At 43.2% G+C, this 22,942-nt stretch overlaps 1 protein-coding gene across 3 annotated transcripts in view; it reads right to left on the minus strand.

Moving 5' to 3' along the window:
* The window catches only part of LOC120992942, a 67,957-nt gene that overhangs the window by 16,033 nt on the left and 28,982 nt on the right, over positions 1-22,942 (minus strand). For all 3 annotated transcript variants that reach the window (XM_040421698.1, XM_040421700.1, XM_040421701.1), the window contains exon 3: positions 12,566-12,928. In XM_040421698.1, coding sequence (XP_040277632.1) covers positions 12,566-12,928 — 363 coding nt within the window. The remainder of the gene's footprint in view (positions 1-12,565; positions 12,929-22,942) is intronic.

Consider the following 22,942-nt stretch of genomic DNA (forward strand, 5'->3'; position numbering starts at 1 on the left):
AAGCTGTTATCAACTTCATCACAAGGTCTGGACTCATCCCCTTCATCAACAACCCCCGCTTTTCATTGTTTCGGGGCTAACGCCTAGGGTCCAGCATATCCAGGTAGGAGCACTGTGACACATGCACCAACATTAAGGGACATTTAGGCCACCCTACACTACTTTACCATTCCTACACTTGGGTACCATCTACTACTTCACTAAAAGGGGCACTGTGCCCTTGTTGCTTCACTGCAGTTGGCGTCACAAAAACAAGTTTTTTTTTTCTTCTTAAAGGGCCCTGGTGAGAGGCTCCCGCCACCCTGTGTGATGTCATATTCATTGAAGTGAATGGGGCTGAACTGCGATACCAAGCACAGTCACTATCCAATTTATGGCGCTGTGCTTGATGACCTGAAAGAAGATTGCGGCACTACTGCAAACTGTAACATCGGTTGCTGTCTGTTATTGTAACCCTGATTACCGCCGCAGTTATAGGCTCCTCGTTTGGCAGTGATCTGCTGGTGTTTCCCCGTTGACCGCCACAGTCCTGGGCTCTGTCATTGCAGACCTCTTCTGTCCTGGAATCCGCTCCATGTTTTTATTCTAGTCCTGAGCACAGCATGCTTTCAGCTTGTTCCTTGTAGCACTCCCTTAAGGGCCGGCGCGTGTCACTTCCTGTGATTTATGGGTTAGCTGACCAATCCTAGCGCTCCTGCACCTATATAAGTGGCTTAGCCCCTTCCCAGGTGCCTGAGCGTCAAGGTCCTTGTGTCTTGCAAGGGTTGCTATTATCTCTGCTTGTGTTCCTGTGTACCTGACCTGTGCTAATGTTTATAGACTCCACTACAAGTTTGATCCCTGCCTGCTTGCCGCTATTCTCCTTTTGGCGACCCGTATTGCCTGACCTGTAGCTGTACCGCCTGCCCTGACCTATTGCTTGTTTGACTTCGCCTCTGCCTCATCCTTCGGTCCTGCACTGTTGCTCCTGGTCACGACTCGGCCTGCCGACTACATCTGTACCTCTGGTACCTTGCTTCTGGTACCCCCTGGTCCATCTGGACTGGCTAAGTGGCTATCTCGTGTGCCAATCTTCCTCAAGAGGTAGCAACCGGGTGTTCCCCTCAGGAAAGTCTATCCCCACCATCAGTGGTACTGTCAAGAACAACGCCCTTAGAGAAGGTAGGACATATGGCACAGTGGGTTTACACCCGCTGGTTCATGACACGAACACCATTCAGAAAACTTTACCTGTGGGTACATCAGCCCATGGTTAGACAAATTACCATATCTACAAATGGATGCTCTGCCTAGTAGTGAGAGTCCTGTAAGATCACTTCAATAGCTCATCGAGCATCCTAAAAGAGGTGAGAAAGAACCTGAGGGTAAGAGCAAACGGCCTGCACTAAACAAGAAATGACACTACAAAGTAAACTGCTGCTGTAAAAAAAACAAAAAAACTGTGGCCTGTCTTAACTTTGATCCAAGACCAACTGTTTCTCAGTGGTTCCGGGAAAAAGGATCTATGGACAGATGAAACAAGTGAAACTTTTTAGCACAAATACCCTCATGAGATGCTGTGACCGTGCATTCGTCTCCAAAGTACTGAACTGAAACACATTTGCATGGTGGAACAGTCCAAAGTTCCTCCTCGATGTTGAGAAAATCTTATTTGCAGATACCAGAGACATTTGTTGGGGGTTCTTGCGGCAATAATAGGATTTATTAAATTCAAGAGTTTCTCGCTGCACTGTGGATGTTTCCGGCGGGCAGTTCCGTCGTCGAAACTGCCCGCCGGATCCGCCGATCTGCCGCTGACTGAAAGCATTTTTGAGACGGATCCGGATCCGTCTCACAAATTTATTGCAAGGACGGATCCGTCTCTGCGCTTGTCATGCGGACAGACAGATCCGTCTTGTATCTTTTTTCACATTTTTACCGGTCTGCGCATGCGCAGGCCGGAAGGACGGATCCGGCATTCCGGTATTTTGAATGCCGGATCCGGCACTAATACATTCCTATGGGAAAAAATGCCGGATCTGGCATTCAGGCAAGTCTTCAGTTTTTTTGGCCGGAGATAAAACCGTAGCATGCTACGGTTTTATCTTTTGCCTGATCAGTCAAAACGACTGAACTGAAGACATCCTGATGCATCCTGAATGGATTGCTCTCCATTCAGAATGCATGGGGATATGCCTGATCAGTTATTTTCCGGTATAGTGCCCCTAGGACGGAACTCTATGCGGGAAAATAAAAACGCTAGTGTGAAAATACTCTTAGAGGCTCACTGAGTTTTCAAAAAACGATTGATGTCATAGAGAGACCCCTTAGTAAAAGACATGAATGGTGGAAACAACATTGTATCCTGGTGTAAAAACACACTGCCGATATCCAACCAGTCTCCAAGCCCTGATATACTTGTGTACCTGTAATTTGAAGGGCCTCTAAAACTATCTGTTATCATCAGTCAGCTGATAGTTTTAATATCCCCTTTTTCTTTGTTGGTGTTTCTTTTGGGGTACCAATTGTTTTAATTTTATGAAATAAAGGTTACTTTCACACTTGCGTTAAAGTTTTCCGGTATTGAGTTCCGTCCTAGGGGCTCAATACAGGAAAAAAACGATTCAGTTTTATCCTAATGCATTCTGAATGAAAAGCATTCTGTTCAGTATGTATCAGGATGTCTTCAGGTCAGTCCTTTTAAGGTACTTGAAAACACTTGCGGCATTCATTTCTATTGAAATGTATTAGTGCCGGATGCGGCATTAAAATTGATGCATTGACGGATCCGGTCTTCCAGTCTGCGCATGCGCAGACCTTCAAAAACGTGTAAATAATAAATACCGGATTCGTTTTTCCGAAAGACAACGAAGAGATGGATCTGGTATTTCAATGCATTTGTCAAACGGATCAGGAAACAAATGGTTTCATTTGCAAACATTTTTCTAGATCTGGCAGGTAGTTTCGGCAACGGAACTGCCTGCCGGATTCCTCAAACGCAAGTGTGAAAGTACCCTAAATCTTAATATATTTTAGAGGGGATCCCGAGATTTTGTGAGCTAACTGATCATTGTGTATATTACAATTATATATCCCTAGGATTCCTCTCTTGGGGATGAAAACAGTTGTTAGATAATAGTTAGTGTTGGGCGAGCATCGCTATGCTCGGCCGAATATCGTGTGTGCTCGAGTCAGCGTATTTAAATCTAATTTAGCATCTATTTCTGAAAAGTTTCTGGTGGGATTCAAACTTACAACCTTCTACAGTCGTGGCCAAAAGTTTTGAGAATTACATAAATATTGGAAAAGTTGCTGCTTAAATTTTTATGATAGCAATTTGCATATACTCCAGAATGTTATGAAGAGTGATCAGATGAAATGCATAGACCTTCTTTGCCATGAAAATTAACTTAATCCCAAAAAAACCTTTCCACTACATTTCATTGCTGTCATTAAAGGGCCTGCTGAGATCATTTCAGTAATCGTCTTGTTAACTCAGGTGAGAATGTTGACGAGCACAAGGCTGGAGATCATTATGTCAGGCTGATTGGGTTAAAATGGCAGACTTGACATGTTAAAAGGAGGGTGATGCTTGAAATCATTGTTCTTCCATTGTTAACCATGGTAACCTGCAAAGAAACGCGTGCAGCCATCATTGCGTTGCATAAAAATGTCTTCACAGGCAAGGATATTGTGGCTACTAAGATTGCACCTCAATCAACAATTTATAGGATCATCAAGAACTTTAAGGAAAGAGGTTCAATTCTTGTTAAGAAGGCTTCAGGGCGTCCAAGAAAGTCCAGCAAGCGCCAGGATCGTCTCCTAAAGAGGATTCAGCTGCAGGATCGGAGTGCCACCAGTGCAGAGCTTGCACAGGAATGGCAGCAGGCAGGTGTGAGCGCATCTGCACGCACAGTGAGGCGAAGACTTTTGGAAGATGGCCTGGTGTCAAGAAGGGCAGCAAAGAAGCCACTTCTCTCCAAAAAAAACATCAGGGACAGATTGATCTTCTGCAGAAAGTATGGTGAATGGACTGCTGAGGACTGGGGCAAAGTCATATTCTCCGATGAAGCCTCTTTCCGATTGTTTGGGGCATCTGGAAAAAGGCTTGTCTGGAGAAGAAAAGGTGAGCGCTACCATCAGTCCTGTGTCATGCCAACAGTAAAGCATCCTGAGACCATTCATGTGTGGGGTTGCTTCTCATCCAAGGGAGTGGGCTCACTCACAATTTTGCCCAAAAACACAGCCATGAATAAAGAATGGTACCAAAACACCCTCCAACAGCAACTTCTTCCAACAATCCAAACAACAGTTTGGTGAAGAACAATGCATTTTACAGCACGATGGAGCACCGTGCCATAAGTCAAAAGTGATAACTAAGTGGCTCGGGGACCAAAACGTTGACATTTTGGGTCCATGGCCTGGAAACTCCCCAGATCTTAATCCCATTGAGAACTTGTGGTCAATCCTCAAGATGCGGGTGGACAAAACCCCACTAATTCTGACAAACTCCAAGAAGTGATTATAAAAGAATGGGTTGCTATCAGTCAGGAATTGGCCCAGAAGTTGATTGAGAGCATGCCCAGTCGAATTGCAGAGGTCCGGAAAAAGAAGGGCCAACAATGCAAATACTGACTCTTTGCATAAATGTCATGTAATTGTCGATAAAAGCCTTTGAAACGTATGAAGTGCGTGTAATTATATTTCACTACATCACAGAAACAACTGAAACAAAGATTTAAAAGCAGTTAAGCAGCAAACTTTCAAGAAAACTAATATTTGTGTCATTCTCAAAACTTTTGGCCACGACTGTATATATCTATATCTATATATATATATATATATATATATATATATATATAATAAGGAAAAAATTGGCAGCACCGAAAAATCGAAAAACTGGACGGGTGCTATGTCCTAGGGCATAGGCTGATAGCCCAATATATAAATGGATAAATGGAAAGCACTCCAAGGTAATAAAATATACAAAAATGTATTTACCCATGTGGAACAAAATAGCAGCAGCGACGTTTCGGCTCATCCATAGAGCCTTCCTCAAGCCTGCTATTTTGTTCCACATGGGTAAATAAATGTTTGTATATTTTATTACCTTGGAGTGCTGTCCATTTTTCCATATATATACAGTACAGACCAAAAGTTTGGACACACCTTCTCATTCAAAGAGTTTTCTTTATTTTCATGACTATGAAGGCATCAAAACTATGAATTAACACATGTGGAATTATATACATCACAAACAAGTGTGAAACAACTGAAAATATGTCATATTCTAGGTTCTTCAAAGTAGCCACCTTTTGCTTTGATTACTGCTTTGCACACTCTTGGCATTCTCTTGATGAGCTTCAAGAGGTAGTCCCCTGAAATGGTCTTCCAACAGTCTTGAAGGAGTTCCCAGAGATGCTTAGCACTTGTTGGCCCTTTTGCCTTCACTCTGCAGTTCAGCTCACCCCAAACCATCTCGATTGGGTTCAGGTCCGGTGACTGTGGAGGCCAGGTCATCTGGTGCAGCACCCCACCACTCTCCTTCATGGTCAAATAGCCCTTACTTTCAAAGTTTTCCCAATTTTTCGGCTGACTGACTGACCTTCATTTCTTAAAGTAATGATGGCCACTCGTTTTTCTTTACTTAGCTGCTTTTTTCTTGCCATAATACAAATTCTAACAGTCTATTCAGTAGGACTATCAGCTGTGTATCCACCTGACTTCTCCTCAATGCAACTGATGATCCCAACCCCATTTATAAGGCAAGAAATCCCACTTATTAAACCTGACAGGGCACACCTGTGAAGTGAAAACCATTTCAGGGGACTACCTCTTGAAGCTCATCAAGAGAATGCCAAGAGTGTGCAAAGCAGTAATCAAAGCAAAAGGTGGCTACTTTGAAGTACCTAGAATATGACATATTTTCAGTTGTTTCACACTTGTTTGTTATGTATATAATTCCACATGTGTTAATTCATAGTTTTGATGCCTTCAGTGTGAATCTACAATTTTCATAGTCATGAAAATAAAGAAAACTCTTTGAATAAGAAGGTGTGTCCAAACTTTTGGTCTGTACTGTATATATATATATATATATATATATATATTTTTTTTTGTAATTACACATTTTTTACAATTACTAATAAAAATATACAGTAAAATACATAAATTTCATTTAGCCTCTATTTCTGAAGTGATTTGAACTCACAACCTTCTACATTACAGCCCAGAATGTTAACTACTACGCTATGTGCCTTACTTCAGTTATTAATTGATTAATGAGCTAAATTACCCCTAGTTATGTGATCACACTTCCTATAAATATAGACACAGTCTAAACGGAAGCACTCGCAGGGGTCAGCATGAGCCAAAAGCACCATCTCTGCCAAAGCGCCATATTGCTTAAGCACTTGGCAGTTAATCATGGCAGTTATACAGGGCAGGAGACGGAGATGCTATGTGTACTACTCAAACAAACTTACACACAGCACAGGTATGCTACGATATTGTTTCACTCAGGCTCTGGCTGCTCTTCTCATCACTATGGCTGTCTACTTTCAAATTCAACCACACCTTTCACTCTCTGTCCCTTCTCTCCACATCAGTCCCTCCCTCCTTCCCTCACCCTTGTCCAGTTCCCATACACTTTATACCCTCATACATTACACTGACCCATCTTCCTCCACGGTGCAGCAGAAAAAACACCAATATAAATCTTTCAACCACTTACTGTTTCTTTCTGTTGTCCTGCTACTAGCTGCAGGGGATATTTCACCAAATCCTGGCCCTCCCTCTGTTGCTAACCTCTCCACTGCCACACACAGAAACCCCAAAAATCTGATTAATGTTCACTGCACATTCGCTACAGTCTCTTTTAACTGTGCACTCTGGAATGCATGGTCGGTCCGTAACAAACTACCCACAATCCACGATTTCTTCCTCTCACGCTCTCTGAACTTGCTAGCCCTTACAGAAACCTGGCTTCAACGCTATGACACTGCTTCCCCTGCTGCCCTATCCTATGGTGGACTTCACTTCTCCTATACCCCCAGACCTGATGACAGGCACGGTGGAGGAGTAGGCATACTACTTTCTCCAAAGTGCACATTTCAGGTCATTCCCCCTGTACCCTCTCTCACATTCCCCTCTTTTGAGGTTCACACCATCAGACTCTTCCATCCGTTCCCCCTGAGAGTTGGAGTTGTCTATCGTCCCCCAGCCTGCCCCCACCAATTTCTGGATAACTTTGCAGCTTGGCTTCCTCACTTCCTATCTTCTGAATCACCAACTCTTATGGGTGATTTTAATATCCCCATTGATGATCCTACCTCCCCATAAACCACTCACTTTCTTTCTTTAACCTCCTCTCGTGGCCTATCACAACTTACTTCCTCTGCCACACATGAACAGGGCAATATACTTGATCTAGTCTTCTTCCGTCACTGCTCAGTCTCAAACCTTAGTAACTTATCCTTCCCACTTTCTGACCACAATCTTCTTTCATTTACTGTAAAGATCTCTCACTTTTCTCATGGCAATCCTACTTTTCACACTTACAGAAACCTACACACCATTAACTGCCAGCATCTTATTAACACCCTACAATTAGCTCTTACCCCAATCACTTCCCTCCCCTGTCCAGACTTGGCTGCCAATCATTACAACCAAAGCCTCAAAACCACCCTAGATGAAGTTGCTCCATTATCAATCCGACCCTCTCGACACAGAACATGGCATCCCTGGCACACACCTAAAACACGTTTTCTCCAGTGCCACTCCAGATGTGCAGAACACTTATGAAGAAAATCACGAATATCAGCAGACTTCCTCCATTATAAATTTATGCTCAAAACATACAATTTGGCTCTTAACATTGCAAAAAAACAAGTACTTCACCTCTCTCATTTCCTCACTATCAAATAACCCAAAACGACTCTTTGACACTTTTCATTCCCTTCTAAGCCCTAAAGTTCCAGAACCTGTCAATGACCTCTGCGCTGATGGCATGGCCACTTACTTCAGAGACAAGATTGGCAGTATCCGTCAGGAAATAATCTCCCAGTCCCCAAATAATTTCAATCCTCCTCCCTCCAATTCCTCTCTCTCTCATCTGGCATCTTTCCCTCCTCTTTCAAACACTCTATTATAACCCCACTACTAAAAAAACCATCTCTTGTCCTGACCTGTGCTGCTAACTATCGACCTTTTTCTAACCTCCCCTTAATCTCTAAACTCCTTGAACGTCTTGTCTACTCTCGCTTAATAAGTTATCTCTCTGCAAACTCTCTTCTTGACCCCTTACAATCTGCCTTTCGCCCTCTTCACTCTACAGAAACTGCCCCTAATAAAGTGTCTAATGATCTCCTAACAGCAAAAATAAATTGTGACTATTCTCTACTGATTCTGCTGGATCTCTCTGCAGCGTTTGATACCATAGACCATAAACTCCTCCTCACCATGCTCCACTTAATTGGCCTTAAGGACACTTCTCTCTCTTGGTTCTCTTCCTATCTGGCCGCTCCTTTAGCCTATCATTCGCTGGTTCTTCTTCTTCTCCTCTTCCTCTTGATGTTGGCGTTTCTCAGGGCTCAGTACTAGGTCCTCTACTCTTCTCCCTCTATACAGCCCCCATCAGGCAGACTATCAGTAGATTTGGCTTTCAATAGCATCTCTATGCTGACGACACCCAACTATACACTTCATCCCCTAGCATCACCCCTGCCCTACTCCACAACACCAGTAATTGTCTGGCAGCTGTCTCTAACATCATGCCCTCTCTGTATCTAAAACTGAACCTCTCAAAAACTGAACTTCTTGTCTTTCCCCCATCTACCAACCCACCTAAACTTGATATTTCAGTTTCGGTCTGCATCACTATTATAACTCCTGTGCAACATGCCCGCTGTCTTGGGGCCACATTTGACTCTGATCTTTCCTTTGTTCCCTATATTCAATCACTTACATGCTCTTGTCATCTGCACCTCAAGAATATTGCCAGGATCCGCCCTTTTACTACGGTGGAAACGTCAAAAACTCTTGTTGTTGCCTTGATTCATTCTCGTCTTGACTATTGCAATGCATTACTAATCGGTCTCCCTCTCACTTAACTCTCCCCCCTTTAGTCTGTCCTAAATGCTGAAGCCAGGCTCATATATCCATCCAACCGCTACACTGATGCTACTAGTCTGTGCCAGTCACTTCACTGGTTGCCCATCCACCACAGAGTACAGTTCAAACTTCTCACTCTCACCCACAAAGCTCTCCACAGTGCTGCACCTCCATACATCTCCTCCCTCATCTCCATCTACCAACCTACTCATGCTCTCCATTCGGTTAGCGACCTAAGATTAATAAACTCCATAATTCGTACCTCTTACTCCCATCTTCTAGACTTTTCTCGAGCTGCACCTACTCTCTGGAAAACTCTGCCCCGGAATATTAGGTCAATTCACAACTTCTCCACCTTTAAACGTGCCTCAAAAACACATCTTTTCAGGCAGGCTTATCAAGATACCTAAAATGAATTTTCCCAGACTAAACCTCCCCCCACCAACTCCTCTGGCCTAAACTCAATTCTCTAGTAGTCCCAAACCTGAAGCAGATCGGCCAGCACCACTCCTGTCAGTTCAATAATGACTCAAATCCTACTTACGTGTCACCCCCAATTCCTAATTGATTTTAAGCTCTTGCGAGCAGGGCCCTGACTCCTAGTGTTTCAGTTGCATATTAGCCAGTTACTTTTGTTTTGTATATGAACCCTCTGAATTTGTGAAGCGCTGCGGAATATGGTGGCGCTATATAAATACATTTTATTATTATTATTATAGAGCTGCATGGCCAGTTACTAAAAAAAAGACAAATATGAGACATCTGCTATATAGGAATACTTACTACTAGTAAGTATTCCTATATAGCAGAAGTCTCTTTTCTTTTTTCTTCTTTTTTTTTTTAAGTAACTGACAGCTCTATAGTGTAGTGGTTAACATTCTTGGCTGTAATGTAGAAGGTTGTGAGTTCAAATCCCACCAGAAACTTTTCAGAAATAGAAGCTAAATTAGATTTAAATACACTGGGTGTCCCCAAACACTGACTCCATATATGGACATAGCTATATATGGAGAGAGAGCAAGGACTCCTAAGCCGAACTAGAATCCCGATACCCTCCCCTCTTCAGAACAGGGGGTGCCTCGTTTAATGCTTGGGTTCTCCCAATGACTTCCTTTGTGCTCGGGTGCTCTGTAGAGCACCTGAGCATCGGAAAGTGTTCTACTCGATCACTTTGGTCCTCGATCAATACTAATAATAGTGCATCTCAATAAATTAGAATATCATCTAAAAGTTCAGTAATTTAATTCAAAAAAATGAAACTCATATATTCTATAGATTCATTACACACAGAGTGATCTATTTGAAGTGATGATTATGGCTTACAGCTAATGAAAACTCAAATGTCAATATCGCAGAAAATTTGAATATAAGACCAATTCAAAAATGATTTTGAATGTTGGCCTACTGAAAAGTATGTACAGGATATGCACTCAATACTTGGTCGGGGCTCCTTTTGCATGAATTACTGCATCAATGCGGCATGGCATGGAGGCGATCAGTCTTTGGCACTGCTGAGGAGTTATGGAAGCCCAGGTTGCTTTCATAGTGGCCTTTAGCTCATCTGCATTGTTGGGTCTGGTGTCTCTCATCTTCCTCTTGACAATACCTTATAGATTCTCTATGGGGTTTAGGTCAGACAAATTTGCTGACCAATCAAGCATAGTTATACTGTGGTTATTACACCAGGTAGTGGTACTTTTGGTAGTGTGGGCAGGTGCCAAGACCTGCTGGGAAATGAAATCACCATAAAGCTTGTCAGCAGAAGGAAGCATGAAGAGCTCTATAATTTCCTGGTAGATGGCTGGGTGGACTTTGGACTTGATATAACACAGTGAACCAACACCAGCAGATGACATGGCTCCCCAAATCATCACTGACTGTGGAAACTTCACACTGGACCTCAAGCACTTTGGATTGTGTGCCTTCTCCACTCTTCCTCCAGGCCTTCCTCTGTGTGATTTTATGAAATGCCTTTTATCACATGGACTTTGTAAGTACAATAAATTGGATACTTACTTTTACCACTTGGGTATTGCGCTATGTGTCTCTTTGTCTTGTGAAGGAATTGGTGCCGTACATTGAAGTTTTCGGTTGGTATCAAGACGCTGCAGAAAACGTCCATAGGAGTGGATTTATAACCGCTGCCTGCTGGAGCATGTGTTGAAGTCTGCATTGTGTCTATTATTGCTGGTATCAGCGCGGTCCCTGCAACTACTTGTGGATTTGACTGTTTTAAGGAGACTGAACCTACTCCTGGATAAGGGTTCCGCTGCTTATTTGTGACTGTGCATCCAGCCCCCCCCCCCCCCCCCCTTTTTCTTTCTATCTTCCTCTGGGGACTTGATTTTAAAATGAAGTCCAAAATTTTTTTTTCATCTGAAAACAAGACTTTGGAGCACTGAAAACAGTCCAGTCCTTTTTCCCCTTAGACCAGATAAGACACTTCTGACGCTGTCTCTGGGTCAAGAGTGATTTGACACAAGGAATGTGACAGTTATAGCCCATGTCCTGGATACGTCTGTGGGTGGTGGCTATTGAAGCATTGACTTCAGGTACAGGTCACTCTTTGTTAAATCCCTGTTGCTTGCACACCTTTTTCTACCACATTTTTTCCTTCCACTCAACTTTCCATCAATATGCTTGGATACAGCACTCTGTGAACAGCCAGCTTTTTTTAGCAATGACCTTTTGTGGCTTACCATCCTTGTGGAGGGTGTCACAGACTGTCTTCTGGACAACTGTGAAGTTAGCAGTCTTTCCCTAGGATTGTGTGAACATTTGCAGGTGTTTTGTGTTGATTAGCTGATTAGAGTGTGACACCATGAGTCTACAATATTACTGAGATCCTGACTTTTGAGTTTTGATTTCATTGTAAGCCATAATCAGGCTTGGGATTCAGCCAGTTCACTCAGGTTCTCCAGATCCGGTTGTTAAACTTACAGCCGGAACGGAGAACCATGTTACCGGCTGAATCTCGATCCGGTGCTCTGGCGGCTGCAGCTGGAGATGAGCACTTCCATTCCATAGTTTGGCTCCTTAGGCTTTTTAAAAGTTGGATGGTATGTGTGTGTGTAGTGTATATATGATGTACTTATGTGTATGTGTGTTGCATGTATATGGTGTATGTATATGTAAACATGTCGTGACGCCGCATGTCCACTGTTGAGAAGGGAACCTGTTAAAAATTTTAATCTCACCCCCACCACTTTTAATAGACTCACTCACACACTCTGTAAGTAATGAATCCATGTAATATATCAGTTTCACTTTTTGAATTGAATTACTTAAATAAATTAACTTTTTGAGGATATTCTAATTTATTGAGGTACACTAGTACATAGATAATAGATAGATAGATAGATAATAGATAGATAGATATATAGATAAATAGATAGATAGATAGATAGATAGACAGATAGAAGATAGATAGATAGATAATAGATAGATAATAGAGTGATGTTATAAATTTGCTTACCATACACAAGAAGATATGTCCCCTTCCCTGTAGACCTTTGATTTTGCAGCCCTATCACCAGGGACGTTTCGCATATATAGGTGTCGGAATATGACGGTTGTACATCATCGATGGTCAGGGACAGGTCATTTATGAAAACTGGGTAGACCAGACGTGAGTTGTTGATCCTGGTACTTCTGAGCTTTGGCCTGGGGTACAAATACTCTTTAACTTTGTCGTTGGCGTCTGGTACTAACCAATATAAATTGACCCGAGCCACTTTTACTCCATTTAGCTGCAATTGGCAACTCAAATTAACAGAGGAGCCCCGCATGGCAGTTATAGCGGGTGGCTGTAATAATGTGACAGTGCAATGGCCCCCACCTGCAAAACAAGCACAGCATAAAGAAAATATGAATATGTAATCATAGCAACACAGCTTCAATATATGGATGATGAGACAGATACATGCTGTGTTGGCGAAATTTGGTTGCGTCCTTAAATCCTTATATCTAAGGTTTTGTCCAGACATGCCACTGCCACCCCTTACTGGAGTCAGTTTGCTAATTTTTGTAACTTTTTAAAAAGGTTGCAGTGATAAATCTGGAGTGAACCTCATCAAAGTGGAGTTATGGAAGCAGTGTAGCCTGAGATAGAAGATGGAAACAAAGAAGCAGATACATTTTAGTGACATAACTTCCATGGAGGTAGAACAATGCAACTGCCAGACATGAAAACAAAACACTGCATTTACTTGCACACACCACTAGGGGGAGCTCAGTGCAAATACATTTTACAACTTCAATTGCAGTCAGTGGTAACTGTGTAATTTCCTATGCACTGAGCTCCTCCTAGTGGTGCCTTCAAGCAGACATGGATCTGTATAGGGGATGTTTATCAGCATATTTTCTGGATGGAAGGTGTGTGCTGTAAATGAACTGAGAAATATGGTGTTCAGACTGGAGCCAGATTTATGCAGCACCTCTTCCAGTTTTTGCAACATAGTAGTTAGATAGAATAAGTGAGGTGGAGCGCAACTTTTTTATTGCATTTATTTGAAATTCAATTTTCTTCCATTGAAATTTTGTCAGTAATCTATGGCCTCTCCGTATTCCACATTGCCTGGGTGTGTTTAATGTATACTACTACTACTGGGAAAATGGGTGAGGCGGAGAGAGCATGGTAAGTTCTGTCTGATGCCCTATAAGATCTTTGTGAGATAGATATAAGATAGATGCCGTAGATAGATAGATAGATAGATAGATAGATAGATATAAGATAGATGCCGTAGATAGATAGATAGAGAGATAGGAAATAGATAGATAGATATAAAAAAAGAAACTCCACGGCACTTCCAAAAATAATGTGCGTATTTTATTCCACCAGATGCGACGTTTCGGTCTTCTCAATGGAACCTTTTTCAAGCAATGACCATAGTGGTGCATAGTACATGTATAAATACCACCCACATGGTGATAAAACAATTCAGCCAACCCGTACCTTCCCCTCCAATCACGTGGATAGTCTCCGATCACATGACCTGGATCACGTGGGACAAGGAGAAAGGTCATAGAAACACACTCGGCGTCTGCTCCACCTGATACCTTGATTGTCGGAAGGTTTTGTAGCTCACACCATTGCTCATTCTAACAGACCTACAATCTGAACTAGAGCCTTGTGCTCCAACGTTAAGGCTACTACTGCGTAACCTCAAATATTTGGAGCATCCAGTGACTTTCACCAACATTTTTATATTTTTATCAATTATTGTATATTTTTTGAGCCACTACAACCTACTACTATATTTTTTATTGTTAATTTTCATTATTTATTTTACATTTTTTATGGCGCCATATGTGTGATGCTATGTCTTATTTACCATTTTGTTCTTAATGATTGTTTTATAGTGATCCACTGCTGTGGACCCGATTATCACTATCACCTTGCTGAATAAATACCTGCTTTTATACTGCATTTATATTGTTATAACCTTTCTGTCCATTAGGCACCAGGTAGTTGAGTGCCCCCTATCATTTTTACATATCTGTTCAAAGTGCAATAGTGCTTACAATATAATAAAATAACTCATACATGTGAAATATAAATCTTCGTTTTACAATAGTACAGTGTATTCATCCATAAAGTACATCATAAATATATTAAAAATGTCCAAAAAGGTACCAAAATAAATAATGATGTAGAATTAATAAAGTGCAAACATGTGCTGATCCATATGTGCTACATTAAAACCTTGATGAACGAATGAATGGACGAAGGAAGGACTCTACCTGGCCAGCAAGGAATCCTGTAACTCGGCGTCTCCATATTACCAGTGCGCATGTCCGGAAGTGACCGCATCTCCAGAGAGCGGTCACATGTTCCATCTGTGCCACATGACCGCAATCTCCTTGGAGACACTGTGTAAACAGGAAACAGCATCGCCGGTGAGCGATCACATGTCACAACTAGGTCACGTGACCACAAACACCATGGAGACGCTGTACACAATGGTATGTAAAGAGAGCGATCGCGAGACACAGACCGATCGCACGATCACACTCTTCTAAAAGAACATGTATCTAAAATATGTTAATAATGTATTTTATGTAAAACTCAAATCCCAGTACCATGAAATATGCACATGGGCACCAAGGTAAGAAAACAAATCTCAACCCCAGTGTCCGAGTGCCATCCCAGTGCAACAAAGGAAAAAGAGTTCTTAAAGGAGACATCACACAAAATTCTTGAATGAAATAATGCTGTCCGGTCCCCAGTCTCTTGTCAGCATAAATATGCTATATGCACTACACTGAACAAACATCATTGTGGACCTCATTACTTGATACGAGCAGTACTTCGCAAATCACATACAGTCCTCATAATACACTATACCCGCAGAGGGAACATACTTTGCTGGCATCCTGATCAGGGATTTCAGACGTAAAAGCATTCCCTATGCGACAGATAGGATTGAATAAAGTAAACTGAAATGAAAAAAAGGAAAGTGCTTGCCATCGGTGACCACTGTGTCATGTTAATGCCCAGTGGAAACCAATATCGGCAAGTGATTAAACCAGGGTCAACACCACTTCAATGGCACCAGGACCCCTATTAGGTATGTAGCCAATTGTAAAAGGTCAAATGTGTATAATGAGGTCCAAAACGATATACAAAACATATCATAAAAAGAGAAATCAATAATAAAAGTAACATAAATAATTTGAGAGCGAAGAGAGGACAACACCATCATAGGAAACTGTGTAATGTGTCCAAAAGCTGGTTTTCTGCTATTATAATCATTAATTGCAATTAATTAATTTCCAGTTATTATAATAGATCCATGCTAGCTCGGCAAGTTCTCCATCATTCATCCATCAAATGAAAACTAAAAACAAAAAGAAGAAAAAAGGTCATTAGTATAATTAGCACCATATTCAAGAAGAGATAGGACATGAGCATCACTGCGCTGAATGGTAATTAGGTATTTAAAATCCCAGGCCTGAAATCTACATTTAATCCATGTGGTCTCAAGGAATTCAGGGTGGCGATCCAATGAAGTTCCCGTTTCTTGAGGGACAAACCTCTGTTGCCTCCCCTGCGAGAAAATGGGACATGAATTATCAGAAAACATCTCAAATCACTCTCCTTATGATTTAACTCAGTACAATGTTTGGATACTGGAAGATCCATTTGTTTCTTCCGAATAGTGTACCAGTGTTGGTTTAACCGTGTTTTAAACTCAAGTGACGTCTCCCCTATATATCAGTTAATTGCAAGGACACCAAAAAATTTATATAACGAAACAAGATTCGCAAGTTAGAAAATGTTTGGCTATATATTGTTTGTGTGTCAAAGGGTGAATAAAAACATTGCCCTTCTTTATGTACCTACAATTGACACAATTTAGACATGGAAAGCATACAAATTTTTGTGGACGTAAAAAACTCTGCCCAGTCTTTTTTTGTGGGCCTACATCTGTCTGCACTAATTTGTCTCTCAGATTTTGAGGTCTCCTGTATGATATTAATGGAGGTGAAATGCCTCGATATTGTTATGTCCACTGTTTAGGACGGACCAATGTTTGTTCACAATCTTATTAATTAAATAACTGTAAACTGTATAGGTAGTAAACAAAGGAATTATTTGTAAAGGTCTATTCTCCTGTGTTTTATTAAGTAAATCTGTTCTGTCCACTGTTTGTATAGTCTTTAAATGTGGTTCCAATACCTTACTAGGAAAACCATGCTCCTTAAATGACGTAGTCATCCTAGTGAGTGTCTGATCAAGATGGTATGTGTCACTCACTATCCGTTTAGCCCGCATGTACTGACTGTATGGAAGGGACTTAATCATGGCCCTAGTATGGGCACTATCATATCTTACCAAAGTATTCTAATCCGTGGGCTTAGTGTACACTTCAGTCCCGAATTGCCCATCATTCAAAGTTATTGATACATCGAGAAAGTTAATCTGTTCACACGAGTAACTAAGTGTGAATTTGATGTCACTGTCAATAGTATTGAGAAAGGAAAAGAAAAATAATAATTGTTGTTCAGTCCCTGTCCAAATCCAAAAAATGTCATCTATGTATCGCCATAACCTCAACACATGTTCGAAGTGGGGCGACACATAGATGAAGGTGTCTTCCAAGAAGGAGACTGCCATGTTGGCATAAGTGGGCGCCACATTAGACCCCATGGCGGTCCCCTTCAATTGGAGATAAAAATGGAAGACACCTTCATCTATGTGTCGCCCCACTTCGAACATGTGTTGAGGTTGTGGCGATACATAGATGACATTTTTTGGATTTGGACAGGGACTGAACAACAATTATTATTTTTCTTTTCCTTTCTCAATACTATTGACAGTGACATCAAATTCACACTTAGTTACTCGAGTGAACAAATTAACTTTCTCGATGTATCAATAACTTTGAATGATGGGCAATTCAGGACTGAAGTGTACACTAATACACGGTTAAACCAACACTGGTACACTATTCGGAAGAAACAAATGGATCTTCCAGTATCCAAACACTTTACTGAGTTAAATCATAAGGAGAGTGATTTGAGATGTTTTCTGATAGATCATGTCCCAATTTCTCGCAGGGGAGGCAACAGAGGTTTGTCCCTCAAGAAACGAGAACTTCATTGGATCGCCACCCTGAATTCCTTGAGACCACATGAATAAAATGTAGATTTTAGGCCTGGGATTTTAAATACCTAATTACCATTCAGTGCAGTGATGCTCATGCCCTATTTCTTCTTGAATATGGTGCTAATTATACTAATGACCTTTTTTCTTCTTTTTGTTTTTAGTTTTCATTTGATGGATGAATGATGGAGGACTTGCCGAGCTAGCATGGATCTATTATAATAACTGGAAATTAATTAATTGCAATTATTGATTATAATAGCAGAAAATTGGCTTTTGCACACATTACACAGTTTGCGATGATGGTGTTGTCCTCTCTTCAGTCTCAAATTATTTATGTTACTTTTATTATTGATTTCTCTTTTTTATGATATGTTTTGTATATCGTTTTGGACCTCATTATACGCATTTGACCTTTTACAATAGGTTACATACCTAATAGGGGTCCTGGTGCCATTGAAGTGGTGTTGACCCTGGTTTAATCACTTGCCGATATTGGTTTCCACTGTGCATTAACATGACACAGTGGTCACCGATGGCAAGCACTTTCCTTTTTTTCATTTCAGTTTACTTTATTCACTCCTATCTGTCGCATAGGGAATGCTTTTACGTCTGAAATCCCTGATCAAGATGCCAGCAAAGTATGTTCCCTCTGCGGGTATAGTGTACTATTAGGACTGTATGTGACTTGCGAAGTACTGCTCGTGTCAAGTAATGAGGTCCACAATGATGTTTGTTCAGTGTAGTGCATATAGCATATTTATGCTGACAAGAGACTGGGGACCGGACAGCATTATTTCATTCAAGAATTTTGTGTGATGTCTCTTTTAAGAACTCTTTTTTCATGTTTCTCTTTTTCCTTTGTTGCACTGGGATGGCACTCGGACACTGGGGTTGAGATTTGTTTTCTTACCTTGGTGCCCATGTGCATATTTCATGGTACTGGGATTTGAGTTTTACATAAAATACATTATTAACATATCTTAGTTACATGTTCTTTTAGAAGAGTGTGATTGTGCGATCGGTCTGTGTCTCGCGATCGCTCTCTTTACATACCATTGTGTACAGCGTCTCCATGGTGTTTGTGGTCACGTGACCTAGTTGTGACATGTGATCGCTCACCGGCGATGCTGTTTCCTGTTTACACAGTGTCTCCAAAGAGGTTGCGGTCATGTGACACAGATGGAACATGTGACCGCTCTCTGCAGATGCGGTCACTTCCGGACATGCGCACTGGTAATATGGAGACGCCGAGTTACAGGATTCCTTGCTGGCCAGGTAGAGTCCTTCCTTCGTCTATTCATTCGTTCATCAAGTTTTTAATGTAGCACATATGGATCAGCACATGTTTGCACTTTATTAATTCTACATCATTATTTATTTTGGTACCTTTTTGGACATTTTTAATATATTTATGATGTACTTTATGGATGAATACACTGTACCATTGTAAAATGAAGATTTATATTTCACATGTATGAGTTATTTTATTATATTGTGAGTAGATTTGAGCGAACACCTGGATGTTCGGGTTCGAGAAGTTCGGCCGAACTTCCCGGAAATGTTCGGGTTCGGGATCCGAACCCGACCCGAACTTCGTCCCGAACCCGAACCCCATTGAAGTCAATGGGGACCCGAACTTTTGGGCACTAAAAAGGCTGTAAAACAGCCCAGGAAAGAGCTAGAGGGCTGCAAAAGGCAGCAACATGTAGGTAAATCCCCTGCAAACAAATGTGGATAGGGAAATGAATTAAAATAAAAAATAAAAAAATAAAAATGAACCAATATCAATTGGACAGAGGTACCATAGCAGAGAATCTGGCTTCACGTCAGCAGAGAATCAGTCTCTTCATGCCATAGCAAAGAATCTGGCTTCATGTCAGCAGAGAATTAGTCTCTTCATGCCATAGCAGAGAATCTGGCTTCATGTCAGCGCAGAATCAGTCTCCATGTCATAGCAGAGAATCAGGCTTCACGTCACCCACCACTGGAACAGGCCACTGTCACACATTTAGGCCCCGGCACCCAGACAGAGGAGAGCGGTTCCGTAACAGAGAATCTGGCCTTATGTCAGCGCAGAATCTGTCTTCATGTCATAGCAGAGAATCAGGCTTCACGTCACCCACCACTGGAACAGGCCACTGTCACACATTTAGGCCCCGGCACCCAGACAGAGGAGAGCGGTTCCGTAACAGAGAATCTGGCCTTATGTCAGCGCAGAATCTGTCTTCATGTCATAGCAGAGAATCAGGCTTCACGTCACCCACCACTGGAACAGGCCATTGTCACACATTTAGGCCCAGGCACCCAGGCAGAGGAGAGAGGTCCCGTAACAGAGAATCTGGCCTTATGTCAGCGCAGAATCTGTATTCATGTCATAGCAGAGAATCAGGCTTCACGTCACCCACCACTGGAACAGGCCACTGTCACACATTTAGGCCCCGGCACCCATACAGATGAGAGCAGTTCCGTAACAGAGAATCTGGCCTTATGTCAGCGCAGAATCTGTCTTCATGTCATAGCAGAGAATCAGGCTTCACGTCACCCACCACTGGAACAGGCCACTGTCACACATTTAGGCCCCGGCACCCAGACAGAGGAGAGCGGTCCCGTAACAGAGAATCTGGCCTTATGTCAGCGCAGAATCTGTCTTCATGTCATGGCAGAGAATCAGGCTTCACGTCACCCACCACTGGAACAGGCCACTGTCACACATTTAGGCCCAGGCACCCAGGCAGAGGAGAGAGGTCCCGTAACAGAGAATTTGGCCTTATGTCAGCGCAGAATCTGTATTCATGTCATAGCAGAGAATCAGGCTTCATGTCAGCAGAGAATCAGTCTCTTCATGCCATAGCAGAGAATCTGGCTTCATGTCAGCGCAGAATCAGTCTTCATGTCATAGCAGAGAATCAGGCTTCACGTCACCCACCACTGGAACAGGCCACTGTCACACATTTAGGCCCCAGCACCCAGACAGAGGAGAGGTTCATTCAACTTTGGGTTGCCCCACAATATAATGGTAAAATGAAAATAAAAATAGTATTGAATGAGGAAGTGCCCTGGAGTAGAATAATATATTGTTAAGGGGAGGTAGTTAATATCTAATCTGCACAAGGGATGGACAGGTCCTGTGGGATCCATGCCTGGTTCATTTTTATGAACGTCAGCCTGTCCACATTGGCTGTAGACAGGCGGCTGCGTTTGTCTGTAATGACGCCCCCTGCCGTGCTGAATACACGTTCAGACAAAACGCTGGCCGCCGGGCAGGCCAGCACCTCCAAGGCATAAAAGGCTAGCTCTGGCCACGTGGACAATTTGGAGACCCAGAAGTTGAATGGGGCCGAACCATCAGTCAGTACGTGGAGGGGTGTGCACAGGTACTGTTCCACCATGTTAGTGAAATGTTGCCTCCTGCTAACACGTTCCGTATCAGGTGGTGGTGCAGTTAGCTGTGGCGTGGTGACAAAACTTTTCCACATCTCTGCCATGCTAACCCTGCCCTCAGAGGAGCTGGCCGTGACACAGCTGCGTTGGCGACCTCTTACTCCTCCTCTGCCTTCGCCTTGGGCTTCCACTGGTTCCCCTGTGACATTTGGGAATGCTCTCAGTAGCGCGTCTACCAACGTGCGCTTGTACTTGCGCATCTTCCTATCACGCTCCAGTGTAGGAAGTAAGGTGGGCACATTGTCTTTGTACCAGGGATCCAGCAGGGTGGCAACCCAGTAGTCCGCACACGTTAAAATGTGGGCAACTCTGCTGTCGTTGCGCAGGCACTGCAGCATGTAGTCGCTCATGTGTGCCAGGCTGCCCAGAGGTAAGGACAAGCTGTCCTCTGTGGGAGGCGTATCGTCATCGTCCTGTGTTTCCCCCCAGCCACGCACCAGTGATGGGCCCGAGCTGCTTTGGGTGCCAACCCGCTGTGAACATGCTTCATCCTCATCCTCCTCCACCTCCTCCTCATCCTCGTCCTCCTCGTCCTCCAGTAGTGGGCCCTGTCTGGCCACATTTGTACCTGGCCTCTGGTGTTGAAAAAAACCTCCCTCTGAGTCACTTCGAAGAGACTGGCCTGAAAGTGCTAAAAATGACCCCTCTTCCTCCTCTTCCTCCTGGGCCACCTCCTCTTCCATCATCGCCCTAAGTGTTTTCTCAAGGAGACATAGAAGTGGTATTGTAACGCTGATAACGGCGTCATCGCCACTGGCCATGTTGGTGGAGTACTCGAAACAGCGCAACAGGGCACACAGGTCTCGCATGGAGGCCCAGTCATTGGTGGTGAAGTGTGTCTGATCCACAGTGCGACTGACCAGTGCGTGCTGCAGCTGAAACTCCACTATGGCCTGCTGCTGCTCGCACAGTCTGTCCAGCATATGCAAGGTGGAGTTCCACCTGGTGGGTACGTCGCATATGAGGCGTTGAGCGGGAAGGCCGAAGTTACGCTGTAGCGCAGACAGGCGAGCAGCGGCAGGGTGTGAACGCCGGAAGCGCGAACAGACGGCCCGCACTTTATGCAGCAGCTCTGACATGTCGGGGTAGTTGCGAATGAACTTCTGCACCACCAAATTCAGCACATGCGCCAGGCAAGGGATGTGCGTCAAACCGGCTAGTCCCAGAGCTGCAACGAGATTTCGCCCATTATCGCACACCACCAGGCCGGGCTTGAGGCTCACTGGCAGCAACCACTCGTCGGTCTGTTGTTCTATACCCCCCCACAACTCCTGTGCGGTGTGGGGCCTGTCCCCCAAACATATGAGTTTCAGAACGGCCTGCTGACGTTTACCCCGGGCTGTGCTGAAGTTGGTGGTGAAGGTGTGTGGCTGACTGGATGAGCAGGTGGAAGAAGAGGAGGAGGAAGCTGAGTAGGAGGAGGAGGAGGAGACAGGAGGCAAAGAATGTTGCCCTGCGATCCTTGGCGGCGGAAGGACGTGCGCCAAACAGCTCTCCGCCTGGGGCCCAGCCGCCACTACATTTACCCAGTGTGCAGTTAGGGAGATATAGCATCCCTGGCCGTGCTTACTGGTCCACGTATCTGTGGTTAGGTGGACCTTGCCACAGATGGCGTTGCGCAGTGCACACTTGATTTTATCGGACACTTGTTTGTGCAGGGAAGGCACGGCTCTCTTGGAGAAGTAGTGGCGGCTGGGAACAACATACTGTGGGACAGCAGGCGACATGAGCTGTTTGAAGCTGTGTGTGTCCACCAGACTAATTGACAGCATTTCATAGGCCAGTAGTTTAGAAATGCTG

The sequence above is a fragment of the Bufo bufo genome, chromosome 1 (assembly GCF_905171765.1).
Source record: "Bufo bufo chromosome 1, aBufBuf1.1, whole genome shotgun sequence".
Taxonomy (NCBI): Eukaryota; Metazoa; Chordata; class Amphibia; order Anura; family Bufonidae; genus Bufo; species Bufo bufo.